Source organism: Eretmochelys imbricata, chromosome 1, assembly GCF_965152235.1.
Source record: "Eretmochelys imbricata isolate rEreImb1 chromosome 1, rEreImb1.hap1, whole genome shotgun sequence".
Taxonomy (NCBI): domain Eukaryota; kingdom Metazoa; phylum Chordata; order Testudines; family Cheloniidae; genus Eretmochelys; species Eretmochelys imbricata.
Genome location: NC_135572.1, coordinates 208118568 through 208138875, shown reverse-complemented (window position 1 = coordinate 208138875; position 20308 = coordinate 208118568). Strand labels below are relative to the sequence as shown.

At 42.2% G+C, this 20308-nt stretch overlaps 1 protein-coding gene across 3 annotated transcripts in view; it reads left to right on the top strand.

Moving 5' to 3' along the window:
• USF3 (upstream transcription factor family member 3) overlaps positions 1 to 20308 on the top strand; it is a 117829-nt gene that overhangs the window by 75165 nt on the left and 22356 nt on the right. Inside the window, exons 6-7 of one of the 3 annotated variants that reach the window (XM_077823036.1) lie at positions 3503 to 3599; positions 8819 to 15706. The exons of the other annotated variants lie outside the window; for them this stretch is intronic. Coding sequence (XP_077679162.1) covers positions 3503 to 3599; positions 8819 to 15276 — 6555 coding nt within the window. The 3' untranslated portion in view covers positions 15277 to 15706. Of the gene's footprint in view, positions 1 to 3502; positions 3600 to 8818; positions 15707 to 20308 lie in introns of those variants that run through there. 3 annotated transcript variants of the gene reach the window in all.

Sequence of the window (20308 nt, the reverse complement as noted above, 5' to 3'; positions counted from 1 at the left end):
AACCCATCCTGGATCCAGCTCTAACCGGTTGGCTGAATTCTTGTTTTCACCTCTAGGCCTGACTGCCCACGGCCAGTCGGCAACAGATACCCTGTTCCACACCCTTTTGACAACTGTCTTTTTTATTTTTGGGACGTATGGACCTGGATCACCTCAGACCAGAATGTTCCTGGAAATTATAAACGGGGTTTTCTATCCAATTCCAGTCCTTTCTTACCCTGCACTCTCCTTCACCCTTCCTTTTCAGGGACTCTTCTCATGAGATACTGTTAAAACAGGAGTTGTGCTCCCTTCTGGAAGAGGTGCCCTTCAGATTCAGAGATCAGAGGTTCTCCTCCCATTATTGTTTAGGCCCAAGGAAAAGCAAGGCAGGCATTTTAGACTTGAGACATCTCATCAGATTCATCCTCACTGCAGGTTCAGCGTGGCAACCCTGAACTTATCCCTCTGTAGCAGCCTTATCATCCCAGACCACCCCAGTGGCTTTTTTCAGTGATCTCCTGCATTCAGGCCCCGCCCTCTAATCACATTCCTCTAAAGTCCCACCCCTTCCAGGGCAATAACTCCATCAAGTTCAAGCCTCAAATTTGAAGTGCGGGAGTCTGTCAATATAGGGTCCTGCCCTTTGGTTTCTCCACCACACTGAGAGTATTCACCAAGTATCTAGAGGTCATTGAAGCCCACATAAGAGGACATGACATTCTGGTATAACCATACCTAGATGGCTGACTGATCCAGGTAAAATCATCTCAGAAGCTGACCAACTTGATTTATATGATCTTAGGGATTTTCACCACACTGGGGCTCAAGATTAACAAAGACAAATTCACACTTTTACTGATCTAAAGCATAGAATTCATAGGAGCTGTGTTAGATCTGAGGTCAGCTATCTCATGCAGGAGAGGTTCCAGACTATAATGGGTCTCCTCAGTCATCTGCAGGCTCAACCAGAGATGTCCGCAAGAGCATGCCTTAGAATCCTGGGTCACATGACCTCCTGCATCAGTGTCACACAGCATACGAGACTATCCAGCAAGTATCTATCCAGCAGGCACCACATGGCCATGAAGGTCCCATGAGAAGTCCTCTCCTCATTGGATTGGGGGAAGGATCTTCTTCACGTGTGCAATGGAGTACTCTTTTCTGCCCCTCTGTCTACCAAGATACTGGTGATGGATGCTTACTGGGATGAGGAGCTCATCTGGACTCACTTCAAACATAAAGCCTTTGCGTCCTGTCACTACCCTTTCCCCTCCAGAAGCTCATCTTATCATAAATGTCCTGAAACTCAGAGCAGTTTGTCTAGCCTGAATGGCATTTCTGTTCTTGTTACAGGGATCTACTTTCCAGGTGATGATAGACAACACCACAGCCATGTATTATGTCAACAGACAAGGGAAGAGCATGGTCATATCCACTCTGCCAAGAAGCCATCTGTCTCAGGCTGGTGCATTCATTATCAAATCACATCAGAGGCTCTGCATCTTCCAGGCTTGCAAAATGCTCTAGCAGATCAGATCAGCAGAGAATTCACAGCCAACCACGAGTGGACTGACAAAGACTCAGTTCTACTGAGCATCTTTCACATATGGGGGGTGCCCAAAAATAGATCTGTTTGCCACCGACCAGAACAAGAAATGCCATGCATTCTGTTCTAGAGAGAGAGTTCAAGCCCAGGCTCCCAGTTGGGTACTTCATCCTCTCATAGGCGCCAGCATTCATGTATTCCTACCCTCCAATCCCGTTAATACCAAGTGTTCTGAGAAAACTTAGACAACATTCAGCTCAACTTGATCCAGACAATTCTGGTACTCAGATCTGGTGAACATGTCAGCATAGCCTCTGATCATATTACCTGGTCTACCTAACTTGGTTTTGCAAAATGGAGGTCAGATTTTATGCCCAGATCCAGCATGATTACATCTGACAGCCTGGGTGCTGTCTGATTAACTCCCTGCAGAAGAAGCTGTTCAGCTGAAATCCAGGGCATTTTGATATATAGCATTCTGGTATGCAGCAAAGTGGAAGCGATTTTCTATTTGGGCAGGACAACATCTCCTGACTCACATGAAAGCCACTGTTTCTGCTATTCTGGACTATCTACTAGCCCTAGAACATTCAAAACTATCTATCAGCTCCATAAGAGTACTTTTAGCAATATCTGCACATCATCCTCCAATTCAGGGTCATACCATATTTTCCCACACTACAGTTGTTTGTTTCTTCAAGGATTTAATTCATACGTTTCCTTCAGCCCTCTTCTTCTTGGGACCTCAACATAGTGTTAATTGGTTTAAAGGGCCCCCCTTTTGAGTTCCTAACAACCTGCTCTTTTTACCCTCTATCTATGAAGTTTGCCTTTTTAGTACCCATAACATCAGCTTGTAGAATAGGGAAAATTCAGACCCTTCTGACTGGTTCACCTTACTCAGTGTTCCATAAAAACATGGTGACTCTTAGGCCTCACTCCAAGTTTCTGCCTAATGTTGTTTCAGATTTTAATTTAAATCAGTTGATTCATCTCCCAGTTTTTTTTCCCATGCCTCACTCAAACCAGGGAAAAGCCAAACCTGCACATCCTTTATTGTGGTCAGGGCTCTTTCATAGTACCTGGACACAGTACAAGATCCTTCAGGAGCTTTCCCATGCTCTTTGTAGCCTTCGGAGATAGGATTAAGGATCAAGTTGGTATCACTAAAAAGTTGTCTAAATGGGTATCTAATTGTATTATATCATTTAGAGATCAGTCCACCAGAGTTTAGACAGCTTCTGTTGCTTCTCAGAGAAGCACCTGTGTTTCCAAAATGTGCAGGATGGCTAAATGGGGATCAGTCCACACTTTTATCAAATATTATTCCTTTGTTGAGGCTTCAAGATCAGATGACAGACCTGTCCTGAAATCCTAATTTAAATAGGACTCCAAGCACCCACCTTCTAACTATGAGATCACTGCTTGCTAGCCACCAGAACTGGCATCCATCTGGACAATCACTCTAAGAACAGTTACTTTACCTTACAAGATGTGTTGTTCACTTGGATTCCACGACCCACCCTCCTTCCCTGCTTCTACAGAGTCCTATGGCTGTAGGATTCAGTATCATCAAAGAAACTGAGGAACAGTTGTGCCCACTCTGCTCTTTATTCCCTGGAGTGGAGGGGCACAAGGACATTGATGGCACAGCCATGGCCCCAGTGGTCACTGCTAACCAAAAGGAATTTTATTTCAGGGTACATGTCAAAAGAAGTGGAAACCATGTGGATGGAGCATCCCAAAGAATCACACATACTGTGAAGAAAGTAGCCAATCTTTTTTGGAAGGAAAATACAAGGGAAATAATTAAAAATGTCAGACAAGTTTGGCACGTCCTTAAAATGAACATTCCAGTTGAAATCCCAGGTTTGAAAAGTGATGTGTACAGACTTTTCACTAGTAGGTCTGCTTTTGATTTTAAAAGTTTCATTGATAGATCTTTTTCCCTAATATACACACATTCTTTTGTAGAGTAAGAACATGATCCTGGATCAGGCCTTTAAATATATAACAGAAATGAAAAGGCAAAATGATGAACTCCTGTTGAATGGAGGGAACAATGAACAAGGTAAGTATGAAATGTGGTGAAGGTTCTTGAATTTCCCTTTCTCTTCCACTGTGGTAATGTGGCACTGGGTGTACTGTATTAGATCAGTGCTGTTTTTTCCCACAACAGTGTATTAATACTCTCCTCTCCTTACTAATCCAGTGAGGATGTGGCATATTGACATGACATCACCATTGTTCCCATCCCATGTTCTTTTTCTCTGCTACAAGGCAGCAGCTTCATCCCTGGAACATTAATGAATCCATTGTGTTCATTATGCATTTCATTCCTGTCCTCCTTGGCTAGTGAGCCTAGTAATGAAATCAGCAATTCTTTACTTCAGCTGGATCAACAAACTGGGGAATCCCAAGAGTTTATAGGGGTGGAGAGGAGAAATGGTTGCTTAAGGAAACTTGAAAACAAGAAAGTTGAAGCATATGCCCTACCGCACATTCTTGCATTTAACTATAGCAAATTGAAGCATCCCTATCATGGTATACTGTCATTGATAAGTTTACACTTAATGCAATCATTTCTGCAGATTCCACTTCAAGTCGTTTTAATTTGACTGTCCTAATATCTGTTGCCTGTAAATTAATAGACCAGAGTAATTAGGCCAGAGAAAGCTAATATTTTGCCAGTCTTTTTAAAATGGGTAAATGGGATGACCTGGGTAATTATAGGTCTGTCAGTCTGACACTGAGCCCAGGCAAAATAATGGAGTAGCTGATATGGGACTTGATTAATCAAGAATTAAAGGAGGGTAATGTAACTAATGCCAATCAACATGGATTTATGAAAAATGGATCCTGCAAAATTAACCTGGTATCTTTTTTTTTTATGAGATTACAAGTTTGGTTGATAAAAGTAATAGTGCTGATGTAACATACTTATTCTTCTGTAAGGCATTTGACTTCGTACTGCATGACATTTTGATTAAAAATTAGAAAGCTATAAAATTAACACGGCACACATTAAATTGACTAAAAACTGGCTAAGTGAAAGGTCTCAAAATGTGACTGTGAATGGGGAATTATTATTGAACAAGTGTGTTTCTAGTCAGGTCCCTCAGGGATCAGTTTCTGCTCCTATGCTGTTGAATATTTTTATCAATGTCCTGGAAGAAAACAAAATCATCACTGATAAAGTTTGCAGATGACAAAACCTAGGGGAGTGATAAATAGTGAAGAGGACAGATCACTGATACAGAGCGATCTGGATCACTTGTTAAGCTGGACACAAGTAAACAATATGCATTTTAATATGGCTAGATGTAAAGAATACATCTAGGAAGAAAGAATGTAGGCCATACTTACAGGATGGGGATTCTATCCTGAGAAGTATTGACTGTAACAGAGGTATGGGAGGTCAGGGTGGATAATCAGCTGAACATGTGCTCCCAATGCAACGCTGTGGCCAAAAGACCTAATATGATTCTTGGATGGATAAGTAGGCGAATACTGAGTAAGAGGCAAGAGGTTATTTGGCTGCTGGAATTCTGTGTCCAGTTCTGGTGTCCTCAGTTCAAGAAGGATGTTGATAAATTGGAAAGGGTCCAGAGAAGAGCCACAGAAGAGGAGAGTTGGCTGTATTTTAAAGAATCCTTATTGAGGTTGCAGGAACAAACCATCCCGATGTGTAGAAAGAATAGTAAACATGGCAGGCGACCAGCTTGACTTAACAGTGAAATCCTTGCTGATCTTAAACACAAAAAAGAGGCTTACAAGAAGTGGAAGATTGGACAAATGACCAGGGAGGAGTATAAAAATATTGCTCAGGCATGCAGGAGTGAAATCTGGAAGGCCAAATCACACTTGGAGTTGCAGCTAGCAAGGGATGTTAAGAGTAACAAGAAGGGTTTCTACAGGTATGTTAGCAACAACAAGAAGGTCAAGGAAAGTCTGGACCCCTTACTGAATGGAGGAGGCAACCTAGTGACAGAGGAAGTGGAAAAAGCTAATGTACTCAGTGCTTTTTTTGCCTCTGTTTTCACGAGCAAGGTCAGCTCCCAGACTACTGCACTGGGTAACACAGTATGGGGAGGAGGTGACCAGCCCTCTAAGGGAGAAAGAAATGGTTCAGGCCTATTTAGAAAATAGATGAGCACAAGCCCATGGGGCTGGATGCGCTGCATCCGAGGGTGCTAAATGAATTGGCGGATGTGATTTACAGAGCCATTACTCATTATCTTTGAAAACTCATGGCTATCAAGCGAGGTCCCGGATGACTGAAAAAAAGGCTAATGTAGTGCCAATCTTTAAAAAAGGAAAGAAGGAGGATTTGCGGAACTGCAGGCCAGTCAGCCTCACCTCAGTCCCTGGAAAAATCATGGAGCAGGTCCTCAAGGAATCCATTTTGAAGCACTTAGAGGAAAGGAAAGTGATCAGGAACAGTCAGCATGGATTCACCAAGGGCAAGTCATGCCTGAGTAACCTAATTGCCTTCTATGATGAGATAACTGGCTCTGTGGATGAGGGGAAATCTGTGGACGTGTTATTCCTTGACTTTAGCAAAGCTTTTGATACGGTCTCCCACAGTATTCTTGCCAGCAAGTTAAAGAAGTATGGGCTGGATAGAAAGTTGGCTAGATTGTCGGGCTCAACGGGTAGTAATCAATGGTTCCATGTCTAGTTGGCAGCCGGCATGAAGCGGAGTGCCCCAAGGGTCAGTCCTGGGGCCAGTTTTGTTCAATATCTTCATTAATGATCTGGAGGGTGGCATGGATTGCATCCTCAACAAGTTTGCATATGACACTAAAGTGGGAGGAGTGGTAGATACGCTGGAGGGTAGGGATAGGATACAGAGGGACCTAGACAAATTAGAGAATTGGGCCAAAAGAAATCAGATGAGGTTCAACAAGGACAAGTGCAGAGTCCTGCACTTAGGACGGAAGAATCCCATGCACTGCTACAGACTAGGGACTGAGTGGTAAGGCAGCAGTTCTGCAGAAAAGGACTTAGGGGTTATTATGGTGGACAAGAAGCTGGATATGAGCCAACAGTGTGCCCTTATTGCCAAGAAGGCTAACAGCATTTTGGGCTGTATAAGTAGGAGCATTGCCAGCAGGTTAAGGAACATGATCATTCCCCTCTATTCGGCATTGGTGAGGTCTCATCTGGAGTACTGTGTCCAGTTTTGGGCCTCACGCTACAAGAAGGATGTGGAAAAAATCCAGCGGAGGGCAACAAAAATTATTAGGGCGCTGGAGCACATGACTTATGAGGAGAGGCTGAGGGAACTGGGATTATTTAGTCTGCAGAAGAGAAGAATGAGGGGGGATTTGATAGCTGCTTTCAACCACCTGAAAGGGGATTCCAAAGAGGATGGATCTAGACTGTTCTCAGTGATTGCTGATGACAGAACAAGGAGTAATGGTCTCAAATTGCAGTGTGGGTGGTTTAGGTTGAATATTAGGAAAAACTATTTCAGTGGGAGGGTGGTGAAGCACTGGAATGGGTTACCTAGGGAGGTGATGGTGGAATTTCCTTCCTTAGAGGATGTAAGGTCAGGCTTGACAAAGCTCTGGCTGGGATGATTTAGTTGGGGATTGGTCCTGCTTTGAGCAGGGGTTTGGACTAGATGACCTCCTGAAGTCCCTTCCAACCCTGATATTCTATGATTCTTAGTGATTAAAGGATTAGAAAACATGCCTTACAATGATAGATTCAAAGAGCTCAATCTATTTAGTTTAACAAAAAGGTTAAGGGATGACTTCATTTACAGTCTATAAGCACCTGCCTAGGGAACAAATTATTTGAAAATGGTTTCTTCAGTCTAGTAGAGAGAGTTTTTTATAACATGATCCAATGGCTGGAAGTTGAAGCTAGACAAATTCAGAAGGGAAATAAGATGTAAATTTTTAATAGTGAGTATAATTAACTGTTGGAACAATTTACCAAGGTTTGTCATGGATTCTCCATCACTGGAAATATTTAAATCAAGATTGGATGTTTTTCTAAAGAATATGCTCTAGGAAAATTTTGGGAGAAGTTCTATGGCCTGTGTTATACAAGAGATCAAACTAGATCAGGGGTCAGCAACCTTTCAGAAGTGGTGTGCCGAGTCTTCATTTATTCACTCTAATTTAAGGTTTTGCGGGCCAGTAACACATTGTAAAGTTTTTAGAAGTCTCTTTCTACAAGTCTATAATATATAACTAAACTATTGTTGTATGTAAAGTAAATAAGGTTTTTAAAATGTTTAAGAAGCTTCATTTAAAATTAAGTTAAAATGCAGAGCCCCCCAGACCGGTGGCCAGGACCCAGACAGTGTGAGTGCCACTGAAAATCAGCTCACGTGCCACAGGTTGCCGACTCCTGGACTAGATGATCACAATGGTCCCTTCTGGCCTTGGAATCTATGAAAAACCTCTCACAAATTTCAGAATTAAGTGATCTCATTATAAACATGGGGGGGGGTCTTCCTATGGGACTAGTCTGGGGCTGCTGCCTCTCTACTCAAGTATCTTGAAAGTTAATAGCATGGTTTTTGGGATCCCCCCAAAAATCATGTTAAAATATTTTGCTTTTGAGAGCAACCTTCTTAAAAGTAAGCACTATAAAACAGCAACAGGTACCATTGAGCTATTCTTTTACTGTAATTTGTTGTGGTCTATGATTCTGTTTGTCCCTACAGACTGTGCTTTTAAATGGCTAATTTTAACTTGAAATATAGTCAATTTTAAAAATGAGTTAAAATTAATTTTAGATATCACACCTGTCCCTCGGTCCATTGCAAAAATATTTTCTTGCCCCTTTCTGTGTAAATACTACAGTGGGTTTAATAAAATGTAAAAATGAACTGGGAAGCCAAGAGAATACCAATGCAGTTTGCAATATAAATGCATTACAGGTGTTTGGCCACAGAGAAAAGACAAATTAATGTGCCAATGCTTTTTTCATTTGTTACAGAATTTCATCAATTGTCCTAAACTTCCAGTATGATTTAGTCCACTAACAGATGGCCTAGATGGAAAAACAAATGTCTCTGTCTATTACAGTGATTGAGTGCTCTGGTGTGACATTGCTAAACTGAGCAGGAAGGTGATAGGGTGCCATACTGTAAAAGAGACTTGGTCGTACTTAGAAGCCCTTATAAGTACGGTTTTAGAGACAGCATGTCATATTAAGAGTTTATTACAGTGACACTTAGAGTCTATTTCCCAAATCACATGATGACAATAATAATTTCTAGCATTTTTAATGACACCACTGTAAAGTTGTATTCTCACTGTTTTGCAGCTGAAGAGATAAAAAAGCTCCGGAAACAGTTGGATGAACTCCAGAAGGAAAATGGGCGATACATAGAACTACTGAAAGCAAATGACATTTGCCTGTATGATGATCCCACAATTCACTGGAAAGGGAATCTCAAAAGTGCAAAGGTCTCTGTTGTTATTCCTAGCGATCAGGTTCAAAAGAACATCATTGTCTATTCGAATGGGAGTCAGCCTGGTGGAAATAACCAGGGGGCATCTGTCCAGGGAATAACTTTTAATGTTGGTCATAACTTACAAAAACAAACAGCCAATGTTGTACCAGTTCAGAGAACTTGCAACCTAGTGACTCCTGTGACCATTTCTGGTGTTTACCCCACAGAAAACAAGCCATGGTCTCAGACCACAGTTTCTCCATTGGCGTCCAGTCAACCAGTTCCTGCTGAGACTGTGCTTGAACTTTCCACCTCAGAGAATGAGCAGGACATGCTTACCTCTGCTACTGCAAGCTCACAGAATGCTTGTCAGTCTGGGACAGAACAAGAATTACAGTGTTCCTCAAGTAGCACACCACAGAATGATCAAAATGTCCCCAAAATTAAAAATGGACAAGAATGCACCAAGTTGATGAAAAAAACAATCATGCATGGCATCAGCATTCCTTCTAACACCACCATAGAGGCCTCTCAAGTTCAACAGGTGAATGTGACCTCTTCAAGCTTACAGGATCCTAGAAGTGAATTTCAAGAAAGCTTTGTCGTTTCAGCAACTGATACCACTTGTACCCCATCTGTGAGACTCTCCATTGTGGATAGCCTCCCTTCAGTAAACATCCTCAAAACTACAGACTTATTAAGTAGTGCTGGGGTCCCTGTAACTTCTGCAATAGAAACTGTTAAGGCTGTTACAGCAATAAGCACACTGCCTGCTGGTCCATTAGACAACTGTTGGTCTTTTTCAGGCTCTTCAGGTGTTGGCACTTCTGATTTGAAAAACATGAGTAGCCTTACACGGATCCCTTCAGCTGGAATCACACAAACCACATGGACTACTTTGCAACTAGCAGGAAACACTGTTCAGCCATTAACCCAGACACCGTCCAGTGTTATGACTGCATTGTTAAACGAGCCAGTTAATGGTGCTGGTACCATATCTTCCACCCATAACAGACATTTGGCTCCAAGCATCAGTTTGAATACTTCTGTGCCTGGAGATGGGCAGGCAGCTGAACAAAATGTTGTTACCTTGCCCTCTTGCCCATCTGTACCTATGCAGCCATTAATCACTCAACCACAGGTTAAAACCCAGCCTGCTGGAAACATCTTTCCATTGAATTCAGCTATGCAGGTAATTCAGATGGCTCAGACAATTGGGTCAGCTGTTACTGCGGTACCAGCTAATCAGAATGTCATAATTCTCCAGCCTCCTAACACCACTCCATGTCCCCCAGTGGTGAGAGCTGAAGTCCCCAGCCAAACCGTTAGTCAACAGATTGTAATTATACAAGCAGCTAATCAGAATTCTCTTCCTCTCCTCTCTGCCCAGCCCCCTGGTTCTCTCAGAGTTCCTGTGAATGGAGCCAGTCCAATAGCAAGCTCTAACAGCTCTGTGCAAAATGCCTCTGCTCCACAAACTTTTGGAGGGAAACATCTTGTCCATATATTACCAAGACCACCTTCTTTACCATCTTCTAGCGCTACACAAACTTTTTCAGTTACAATGTCAAATCAACAACAGCCTCAGACTATTTCTTTAAATGGACAGCTGTTTGCATTGCAACCTATGATGTCCTCGTCTGGAGCTTCAAATCAAGCCCCTATGCAAATTATTCAACCTACCACTAGCGAAGATCCGAATACCAATGTTGCCCTCAATACATTTGGTGCTTTAGCTAACCTCAATCAGAGTATATCACAAATGGCTGGGCAAAGTTGTTTACAGCTGTCCCTTAGTCAGCCTACTAATCCAACAACTGCCAGCAGCCAGATTGCCCCAATTAACTGTGTTTCATTACCAACTTCTGCAGCATCTTCCATAGCTACTGAAAGTTCAACAGTGTTATCCAGTGCTTCTAATTCTATAAACATTTCTCCAAAAAAAGCTTCTGCTGGTTTGCCATCAAACATAAAATCAAAAAGGACAAACAAAAAGACAAGTACTAAAAAACATTTAGCAGCCAACAGCAAAGCATCATGTCCAGCGAATCCTTGCAGAGATGCAGGGAAGCTTGATTGCACTAATGTGGAAGCTACAGCAGAGCATTCAGATGGTGAACGACTCATTGAAAACATTCCTGTAGTATCACAAGCCTTAGCTGTATCACAAGCAAACAGCGTGGCAGCACCAACTGATGTAAGCATTTCTGACTGTCAATCCAAAGAGACTCTGAGTTCTGAACAGATGGTGAGTTTACCAGAGCTGAGTTCAACAGAGGTACCGAGTTCATCACCGCTAGAATCTGTGATGTCAGAACAGTTTGTACTGGTTCCATCAAGTTCCAAAGATTCCACTGCTCTTCTGCAAACATCTCGGAATAACCCGTTACCCAACTCTGTGTTGCCAGAATCTTCCAAATCATGTGTTACCACCAGCATCTCAATGTCCTCTGCCACTGAAGCACACGTGATAATTTCTCAGGTTTCTGGGGCATTAGCTCCACAAAACAGTGCAACGACAGACCATGCTTCTGAGGCAGAAAGCATTTCAGAGACCTGCAGTGTTGGGCAAGAGTCATCAATTGTGATGCAAACCACAGACTTGTTAGAGGGACAAGGTCTAACCAGAATGCTGTCTGACCTTACTAAAGAAAGAACAGCGATGCTAAAACCCTCTTTTTCGCTTCAGGTGGAACACTCTGATTTCCCCCCAGAAAACTCTAAAACTATAAAATCAAATGTTGATTTGCCTGAGAAGCAGGAACTTTTGTTAATGAACACTGAAGGTGACACTCTCACGCAACATCATTCCTGCATTTCCGATCAAGAGGTTGTTAGTGGTTCTCTTATTGCTAGCAGGCAGGCGGACTCTCCAATGTCAACTAGCTCTGGGAGCAGTCGTGGCTTCTCAGTTGCATCCATGTTGCCAGACACATCTAGGGAAGATGTAACCAGCAGCACATCAACAAATACATGTAACAGTTGCACTTTTTCAGAGCAAACTGACATTGTAGCTCTTGCAGCAAGAGCTATTTTTGACCAAGAGAACCTTGAAAAAAGTGGAGGGGGGATACAAGTTAATTTAAGGGATGCTGCCTCTAAATCTTCTGAAGTTGCACCTTTGGAAAGGGAGCAGCAGCCTTTTAAACCACAAACAGGTAAAGCTAATGTAGGACAGTTGGAAGCAGCACCAAACAAATTCCAAGCTCAGGATCCAGTGCAAACAAATGTTGATAGACCAGTGGAAAAACCCAGCTGTTCTGTAGGAGTGGAAACATCAAATACTGTACAGATATCAACTTCCCAATCACCAAATGTAACCAGTTTAAGTGTAAATAATCTCATACATCAAAGTCGCATCATCCACCCCCTTGTAAGTTGCTCAGGTTTATCCCAGCCTTCAGAGCAAGCCACTGTTCCTGCCACAGAGATTCGGTCCATATCATCTAGTTCCTATGTCAATCAGTCTCCAGGATCAGCTATGATGACTGAATATGTTCAAGATCAACTGAGTGCTATTAGGGCAAACGCCATGCAGGCTCCACAGATGCAGGAACCCCACTTAAAGCAGCAAAACCATGAAAGTCGCAAAGACTCTGCTAAACGTGCTGTCCAAGAGGACCTTCTGCTTTCTACAGCAAAGAGGCAGAAGCAGTGTCAGACAACACCTGTCAGGCTTGAAGGCGTGGCATTGACGAACCGAACACCAGACAGTATTGCTGACCAAACTCAAATGTTGGTTAGTCAGATCCCTCCTAATTCATCCAATCCGGTTGTGTCAGTGAGCAATCAAGGGCACACAGATGGTCTTAACAGATTATTCCCATCCAACAACAACTTTGTGACCTCTGCTTTGAGGCAAACTGAAGTTCAGTGCAGTTCTCAGCCATCCATTTCAGAGCAGCAAGGTCAGACAGGAGGTCAGCATCTGCAACCTATACAGCATGTACCTGCTCAAGGCGTATCTCATCTTCATAGTAACCACCCATACTTAAAACAACAGCAGGCTGGACAGTTAAGAGAGAGGCATCACTTATATCAGCTACAGCACCATGTTCCTCATGCAGAGAGCTCAGTCCATTCTCAATCCCACAGTGTCCACCAACAAAGAGCAATACAGCAAGAGGTGCAAATGCAAAAGAAACGAAGCCTTGTCCAGGGAACCCAAGCGAGTCAACTTTCTTTACAGCAGAAGCATCATGGAAATGATCAAACTCGGCAAAAAAGTGGGCAGCCTCATCCCCACCACCAGCAAATACAGCAGCAGATGCAGCAGCACTTTGGAGCTTCCCAGCCTGAAAAGAACTGTGAAAACCCTTCAACAAGCAGAAACCATCATAACCATCCTCAGAACCATCTAAATCAAGATATTATGCATCATCAGCAACAGGATGTTGGCAACAGACAGCAAGGCTCAGGGGTTTCATCCGAACATGTATCTGGACATAATCAGATGCAGAGACTTCTGACCGCCAGGGGCTTGGAGCAACAAATGGTGTCCCAGCCAAGTATTGTAACCAGGCCATCAGATATGACCTGTGCCCCACATAGACAAGAAAGAAACAGAGTTTCTAGTTACTCTGCAGAGGCACTTATTGGGAAGACGCCTTCTAATTCAGAACAGAGAATAGGGATATCCCTTCAGGGCTCTCGGGTTCCAGACCAGCTTGAAATGAGAAGTTACCTAGATGTTTCTAGGAATAAAGGTTTGGTAATTCATAACATGCAGAGTCGTATATCTGTAGACCATGCGGTTGGCCCAGAAGTTCAACGGCTTTCTGATTGTCAGACATTCAAACCAAATGGGGCCAGCCAACAGCCAACAGGCAATTTTGATGTACAGGCCTCAAGAAATAGTGAAATTGGTAACTCTGTATCATCCCTCAGGGGCATGCAATCACAAGCTTTTCGAATTAGTCAAAATGCTGGGCCACCCATAGAGAGACAAAAGAGATTGCCCTATCAACCGGTTCGGGGTATTCCAACAGGAAATGCTCTTCCGCCAAGGGACAATGAAAATACATGCCACCAAAGTTTTATGCAGAGTTTACTTGCCCCTCATCTTGGAGATCAGGTTAGTGGAAGCCAAAGATCAATTTCAGAACATCAGAGGAATACGCAGTGCAGTGCATCCTCCACAATTGAATATAATTGTCCCCCAGCACGAGAGAGCGTCCACATTCGAAGAGATGGTGAAGGTCAGAATAGAGAAAGTTGTGACATGTCTATGGGTACAATTAATACTAGGAATAGTTCTTTAAATATTCCTTTTTCAAGTTCTTCTTCCTCAGGAGATATTCAAGGTCGAAACACAAGCCCAAATATTTCTGTACAGAAGTCCAATCCCATGAGAATGACTGACAGTCATGGAACCAAGAGCCACATGAATACACCTGTTTCTAGCAACATGCATGGAGTTGTCCGGCCAGCTCTCCCACACCCTGCTATCTCTCATGGGAATGCTGAGCAAGGGCAACCATCTGTTCGTCAGCCAAATTCTTCAGTTACTCAGCGATCAAGGCATCCTCTGCAGGATAATAGTGGTTCTAAAATCCGCCAGCCTGAAAGGAATCGATCTGGAAATCAAAGACATGGAAATGTATTTGACCCTAGTCTGCCCCATCTTCCCCTGTCTACTGGTGGCAGTATGATCCTTGGGCGCCAGCAATCTACGATAGAAAAAAGAGGCAGCATTGTCCGTTTTATGTCTGATGGCCCTCAAGTGTCTAATGATAATGCAGCCCCTGACCAGCATGCTTTGTCTCAAAATTTTGGATTCCCATTTATTCCAGAGGGAAGTATGAATCCACCAATAAATGCCAATACTTCTTTCATTCCACCAGTTACTCAGCCCAGTGCCACTCGAACACCAGCCCTAATCCCAGTAGATCCTCAAAATACACTGCCATCTTTCTATCCGCCTTATTCTCCTGCTCATCCTACTCTTTCCAATGACATTTCTATCCCTTACTTTCCCAATCAAATGTTTCCTAATCCAAGCACAGAAAAGCCCAGTAGCGGAGGTTTAAACAATCGATTTGGATCCATTTTATCTCCTCCCAGACCAGTTGGTTTTGCTCAGCCAAGTTTTCCTCTTCTCCCAGATATGCCGCCAATGCACATGACCAATACGTCACACTTATCCAATTTTAACTTGACATCTTTGTTTCCAGAAATAGCCACAGCTCTTCCTCCAGATGGTTCGGCAATGTCACCTTTGCTTTCAATAGCAAACACGTCAGCTTCAGATTCTTCCAAGCAGTCCTCAAACCGACCTGCCCACAACATAAGCCATATTCTAGGTCATGATTGTAGTTCAGCTGTATGAAAATTGATAGATTGACGGTTTAGTCTGAAGGGTTATGTTTATATTAAAAAAAAAAAAAGGCATCCTTGAAGAGACCATTCATAGCATCACTGTTTGTCTAAAAGTATGTATATATGTGGGTACTTCTGTATTTATATACATACTGTATATCCACCCACTTACTGACTTTAAAGCACCAGTGCCTATAGCAATTCTTATCATTAACAGTAAGAATGCAACATCTAGAGCTATACAAATATTGAATGTTGATTTTACAGCATTCAAAAATCTGATCGTTCCAGAATAACTGATTCTTTCAGCTCTTGGATCTAAAGTACCAAGTAAAAGATTAGCCTTGTGGGAGATGAGACTGGAGGAAATAAGTGCTTGAGTTTTTATTTTAATTCTTTGTTAATTAACTTGTCCAGAAGATAAAGTGAACTGTTTAGAATTTGGGTTTTTTTGTAAAGTATCTTAAAGAGCCTCGCACATACCTGGTCTTTAAGTCAAATTGGTATCAAGCCAGTTTTAGTTGATAGAGACTTTGGCTTTTTGTCTGTTAAAGCCTGTGACATACATACTAATTAAGGCAGAGTTAATCAGGTAAAAATTTGTGTGTATGTTTCCAGGGTCAGCTTCTGAGCAGCAGTAAAACATTTATGTTATTTTAAAACATTCAGTTTCCCTTAAAACTTGATTTGCTGTCACTTTCTGTGGAGAAGAATTTTATTCAGATTTGTATTTGGAATGGCATCAGTTCCTGCTGAACTGTGTATAGAGTTTTTAATATAATTTATTACCCCTTTTAGTGTAATCAACATAGACACAGCCGTCATGTTTTTTGTCATCTGTCAGTTGTTTGTATGCTGCAAGTTACATCAAGGTATCTTACCTATACCTTGTTTAGCACTTTCTTTATGAGTCTTTTGTTTTTTTTTCTTGTAATCCATGTCTTTGAATCTATGTCCGCTTTTTTCAAATCTTTGGATTAAGGACCCTTCCTGTAATTCGCAGCAAATGAGCAAACTGCTATACCTACATGGAACCCCACTATAGGTAATAGGGCTCCCTGTGGACACAGCAATCTGCGCATTCACTGTCAATGGCAGGATCAAGGCCCAATTTAATATTAATACTTTGCACTTAAATAGCACCTTTTAGCTAACCCAGTGTGATTGTGGGTGGGGCAGAGAGATGAATGTGTCAATGCCTAAACACACAGCATATTGGGAAGTTCTTTCTGCTTTGTGGGGGAAGGGCGAGAGGGACAGATGTTGACTGATCTTCTTTTGATTTTTTTTAATATTTGCAAGAGAATTGTACACTGTTTGGTCCCATTTCATTAAGTGAAAATGAGGACAGACCTAGGTAAGTGGTATTTATTTAGTGACTACTGCAACATAATTATCTTGAAGGAAGGCAGAAGTCTTTTTTTGTATTCATCCAAAACCATCACTCCAGACATTTCCTATTTTTGCTTCCACCAGCCCTCCTATCCCTGTTTCCCTAAACTCTAGGATCAAGCTGGCGCCACAATGAGGGGTGACAGCCAGAGTTTCTCTGAGGCATCCTTCCTGTGCAGACCAGGTGCAGGCAAAATGCTTCAAGCAGCACTAGGTGTACTGAGCTGTATAGTGCTCTATAGGCCTGCTCCTGAAAGCTGCAGCATGATCTCCTGTGTATGCTGCCAAATGCTTGAGGGATGGGGGATGCCAGGCCACACCTCGTCGTGGCTATGAACTATCACAGCCTAGCCCATTCTCATTTGTGGATCTGCTTAAAAAAAGGAGTCTCCTTGTTCACCCCCAGCTGTGGCCCCATATGGATGAAGCCAGTTTTGTTGGTAGACTGAGGATCTGATTCTCATATATAGTAGTCCTCTTTGCGCTGCTCTGGCAGAGTAAAGGAGTCTTAAAGAGGGCACAAATGCAAGGAGACCTTAGTGTATATGAGAATCAGGCCCTGTGTCTATAATCTGTCCTGAGGGTGATTTCATTGGTAACGCTATATATGGCCTGGTATGAATGGCTGTGCTTCAGCCTCCAAAGTAAAGAGAAATGGTTCTGTCTCAAACTGGGAATCCCATTCTAATTCAAATGGGAAGTATCTTGAGGGCACTGAACGTATTTGGTGCTTCAAGTTTCAGTGTTTGTCAGAAACAACGAATGAAATAAAAATTGCAAAAGTTTATTTATTACAAAGTAAACATGTTTTTGCTCCATTTTCAGGTTACACTGAAAGGTAAAACCTATGAGAGGTCAGTGCCACAGCCTGAGGCAACTATTTTATGCAGAATGATAGGGGTAGGAATTGCCACCAGTTTCAGCTTTGTGGCTAACCGGACATCCTAAGGGCTTTATGGGGTTCAGCTAATCACTGTTTGTCTGGAGTTTTCAAATACTGTAATGTCCCATGCCCTGCCTTATGCCTTGGTACAAGTTCCATAATGTTGAACAGTGTCATTGGCCTGCCTCATGAAGCCAGGAGAACTGAGACCGCTTATGTCAGCATTTATACCTGTGAAAAGTGAGTGTAAAACACAGCCATGCCGATGTGGTAGTATTTTGCACTCACAAATGTAAGTGGCTACACAAGAGACAAAGCAGTGGAGGATTGGGTCACGTTCATAAAATGAGATTAATTATTTTTTTTAAGTTCCTAGGTGTTGCTTTATTCCCACTCCTCATTCCAGGCATTCATATAGAACAGCTTCACGTTGCAGTTTCCACACTACAAAGTCTCAATTGCTTCATGAGGCCTCTGAAAGTTGAAGTGAATGTGTGAAATTAGTAAGGCAAATTCATCATTCATATAACTCTGTTGACTTCACTGAAGTTATACCAGGGTTAAATTAGGTCCTGTGTTTTTTTCAGGGGATGCAGGGCAATCTTTTCGCTTGTTGTGTATGTTATTCTGAATGGATGTAAACTAATAGCATAGTAATTTTACAAATAACCTAAACTCCCCGCACTCCCCCCTGTCCACCTACAAAGAATGTAGAAAAGAGTGGCCCCATTTCATATGACAACGATAGTCTAAGTATGAATACAGGTGTCTTTAGTGACATAAAGACCCTGTAACTTTGCAGGAACCACACATTGCTGCGGCACATGGCTCAAAAGTAATTATCAGGTAACCTATACTCTTTAGAGAACGTAATCCTGCAGTACAGTTACAGAGCACGGTAGTTCCTATGTAATCACAAAAACAACGAGGAGTCTGGTGGCACCTTAAAGACTAACCCATTTCTTCAGATGCATGGAGTGAAAATTACAGATGCAGGCATAAATATACTGACACACGAAGAGATTCCCTTCTCTTCATGTGTCTGTATATTTGTGCCTGCATCTGTAATTTACACTCCATGCATCTGAAGAGGTGGGTTTTTTACCCATGAAAGCTTATGCCCAAATAAATCTGTTAGTCTTTAAGGTGCCACCGGACTCCTCATTGTTTTTGTGGATACAGACTAACATGGCTACCCCTCTTGATACTTGATATGTAATCATAGTGCCACTATCTAGTGACTTTTGTAGAAACTACTTACTGAGTGCAGAAGGGGGAAATTCCATCTGTCTTTTCCCCATCTTGTTCACAACACTTTCTTTTGAACTCTAACCAAATTCCAGTGTAAGCCATATATGTATATAGCTAATATTAAGGGCAGTTAAATGATATTTTAACTTATCCTGCTGACATTTATCACATTAAAGTTGGTATATTGATGGTTTGTGTGAGATCAGAATTGGCTGACTGCTGAGAAAAGAAAAGAAGCATAAAAACAAACTAGAAAGCTTGATAATGGACCCTCTCCTTCTGAAAGAGCCATGTTGAATATCTCTTGGCCATTCTGTTGCACTCCATCCTTTTTCTGAAAAAGGGGTCAATGTTTGGCAGCTTAATCAGTCTGAAGGGGTGCATGATGATGACGACTTGTTTGCCTGAAAGATTGCCTGTTCCCCTGAAACAGCTTTTTCCGGATTTCCCTCTTAAAGGGCTCATCATTTTCTACCTGGAGAAATGGCCCTGCACTTGCTTTCCTAACAGCAACCTCCCAGTGACCAGATAGATTGTTACAAAACATACATTCCTTATGGGTGCCTGAATTAAGGATTTACTGCCCACCTCACCTACTTTAAGGTGGTAATCTAGAACTAAATCAATCTATCTACTTTTTCCTCTCCATGGTCCTCTTCTGTTTTTGTTTTTAAATTATCCAAGGGAACAGCAGTCAAAAGCCAAATTGCAGAGAGCCACATTCTGCTCTTATTTAATCCAAATTTACAGCAACGTAACTTCACCGAGTTACTCAGGCTTCACGCTCGCGTAAACGAGAGGAAAGTTTGTCCCTAACATGTAAATCTGTCAACTGGAATTGGCTGGTCGTAACTTAGTTCTGATCCTTTGGGGCAGGCAAGCAAGTGCTAGGTCTTGACAGGTGACTGTGTGCTAAATAATGGCTAGAACACGGGTACAAACTAAAAAGTTACCTTTGTTTTATTGTGCTAAAATGGCATTGTATGAATTAAAACATTTCTCATCTTACTCCCCTAGGAGATTGTATACTTGGGGACATAGCCTGGAGTAGTTATACTTATTCTGCACTAGCTCCCTGTGTATATTCTCTTATTCTGCACTGAAGAGTGCCTTTGAGCAGTTTAGCTTAAAAGGCATTCAGTGCAGAATGAGAGCATCCTCACAGAGAGCTATTGTGGAGTAGCTGTTGTGCTCCAAATTCACAACCTAGCTTATTTTGCAATAGCTTCCCTGTGTAGACAAGCCCTAAGCTTTCTCTATATATTGCCCTAAGGTAATATATATGTATCCTCTCCAGTAGCCTAAGAGCACAGGCTTCCCTAAGGCACCTTTTTCTATTATTCGTTACTCACTCCCAGGGCTAATGGTTTGTTACAGGATTCACAGTTGTCAGGTGGTTTTGGTTAAAGCTGATAATGTGTAAAAAAGCAGAAGAGAAAGCAATCACCTCTCTCTCTCCTACTTTGTTGATGCTGGTGAACTAAACATCATTCATCAGTAGAGGGGATTTAAATTT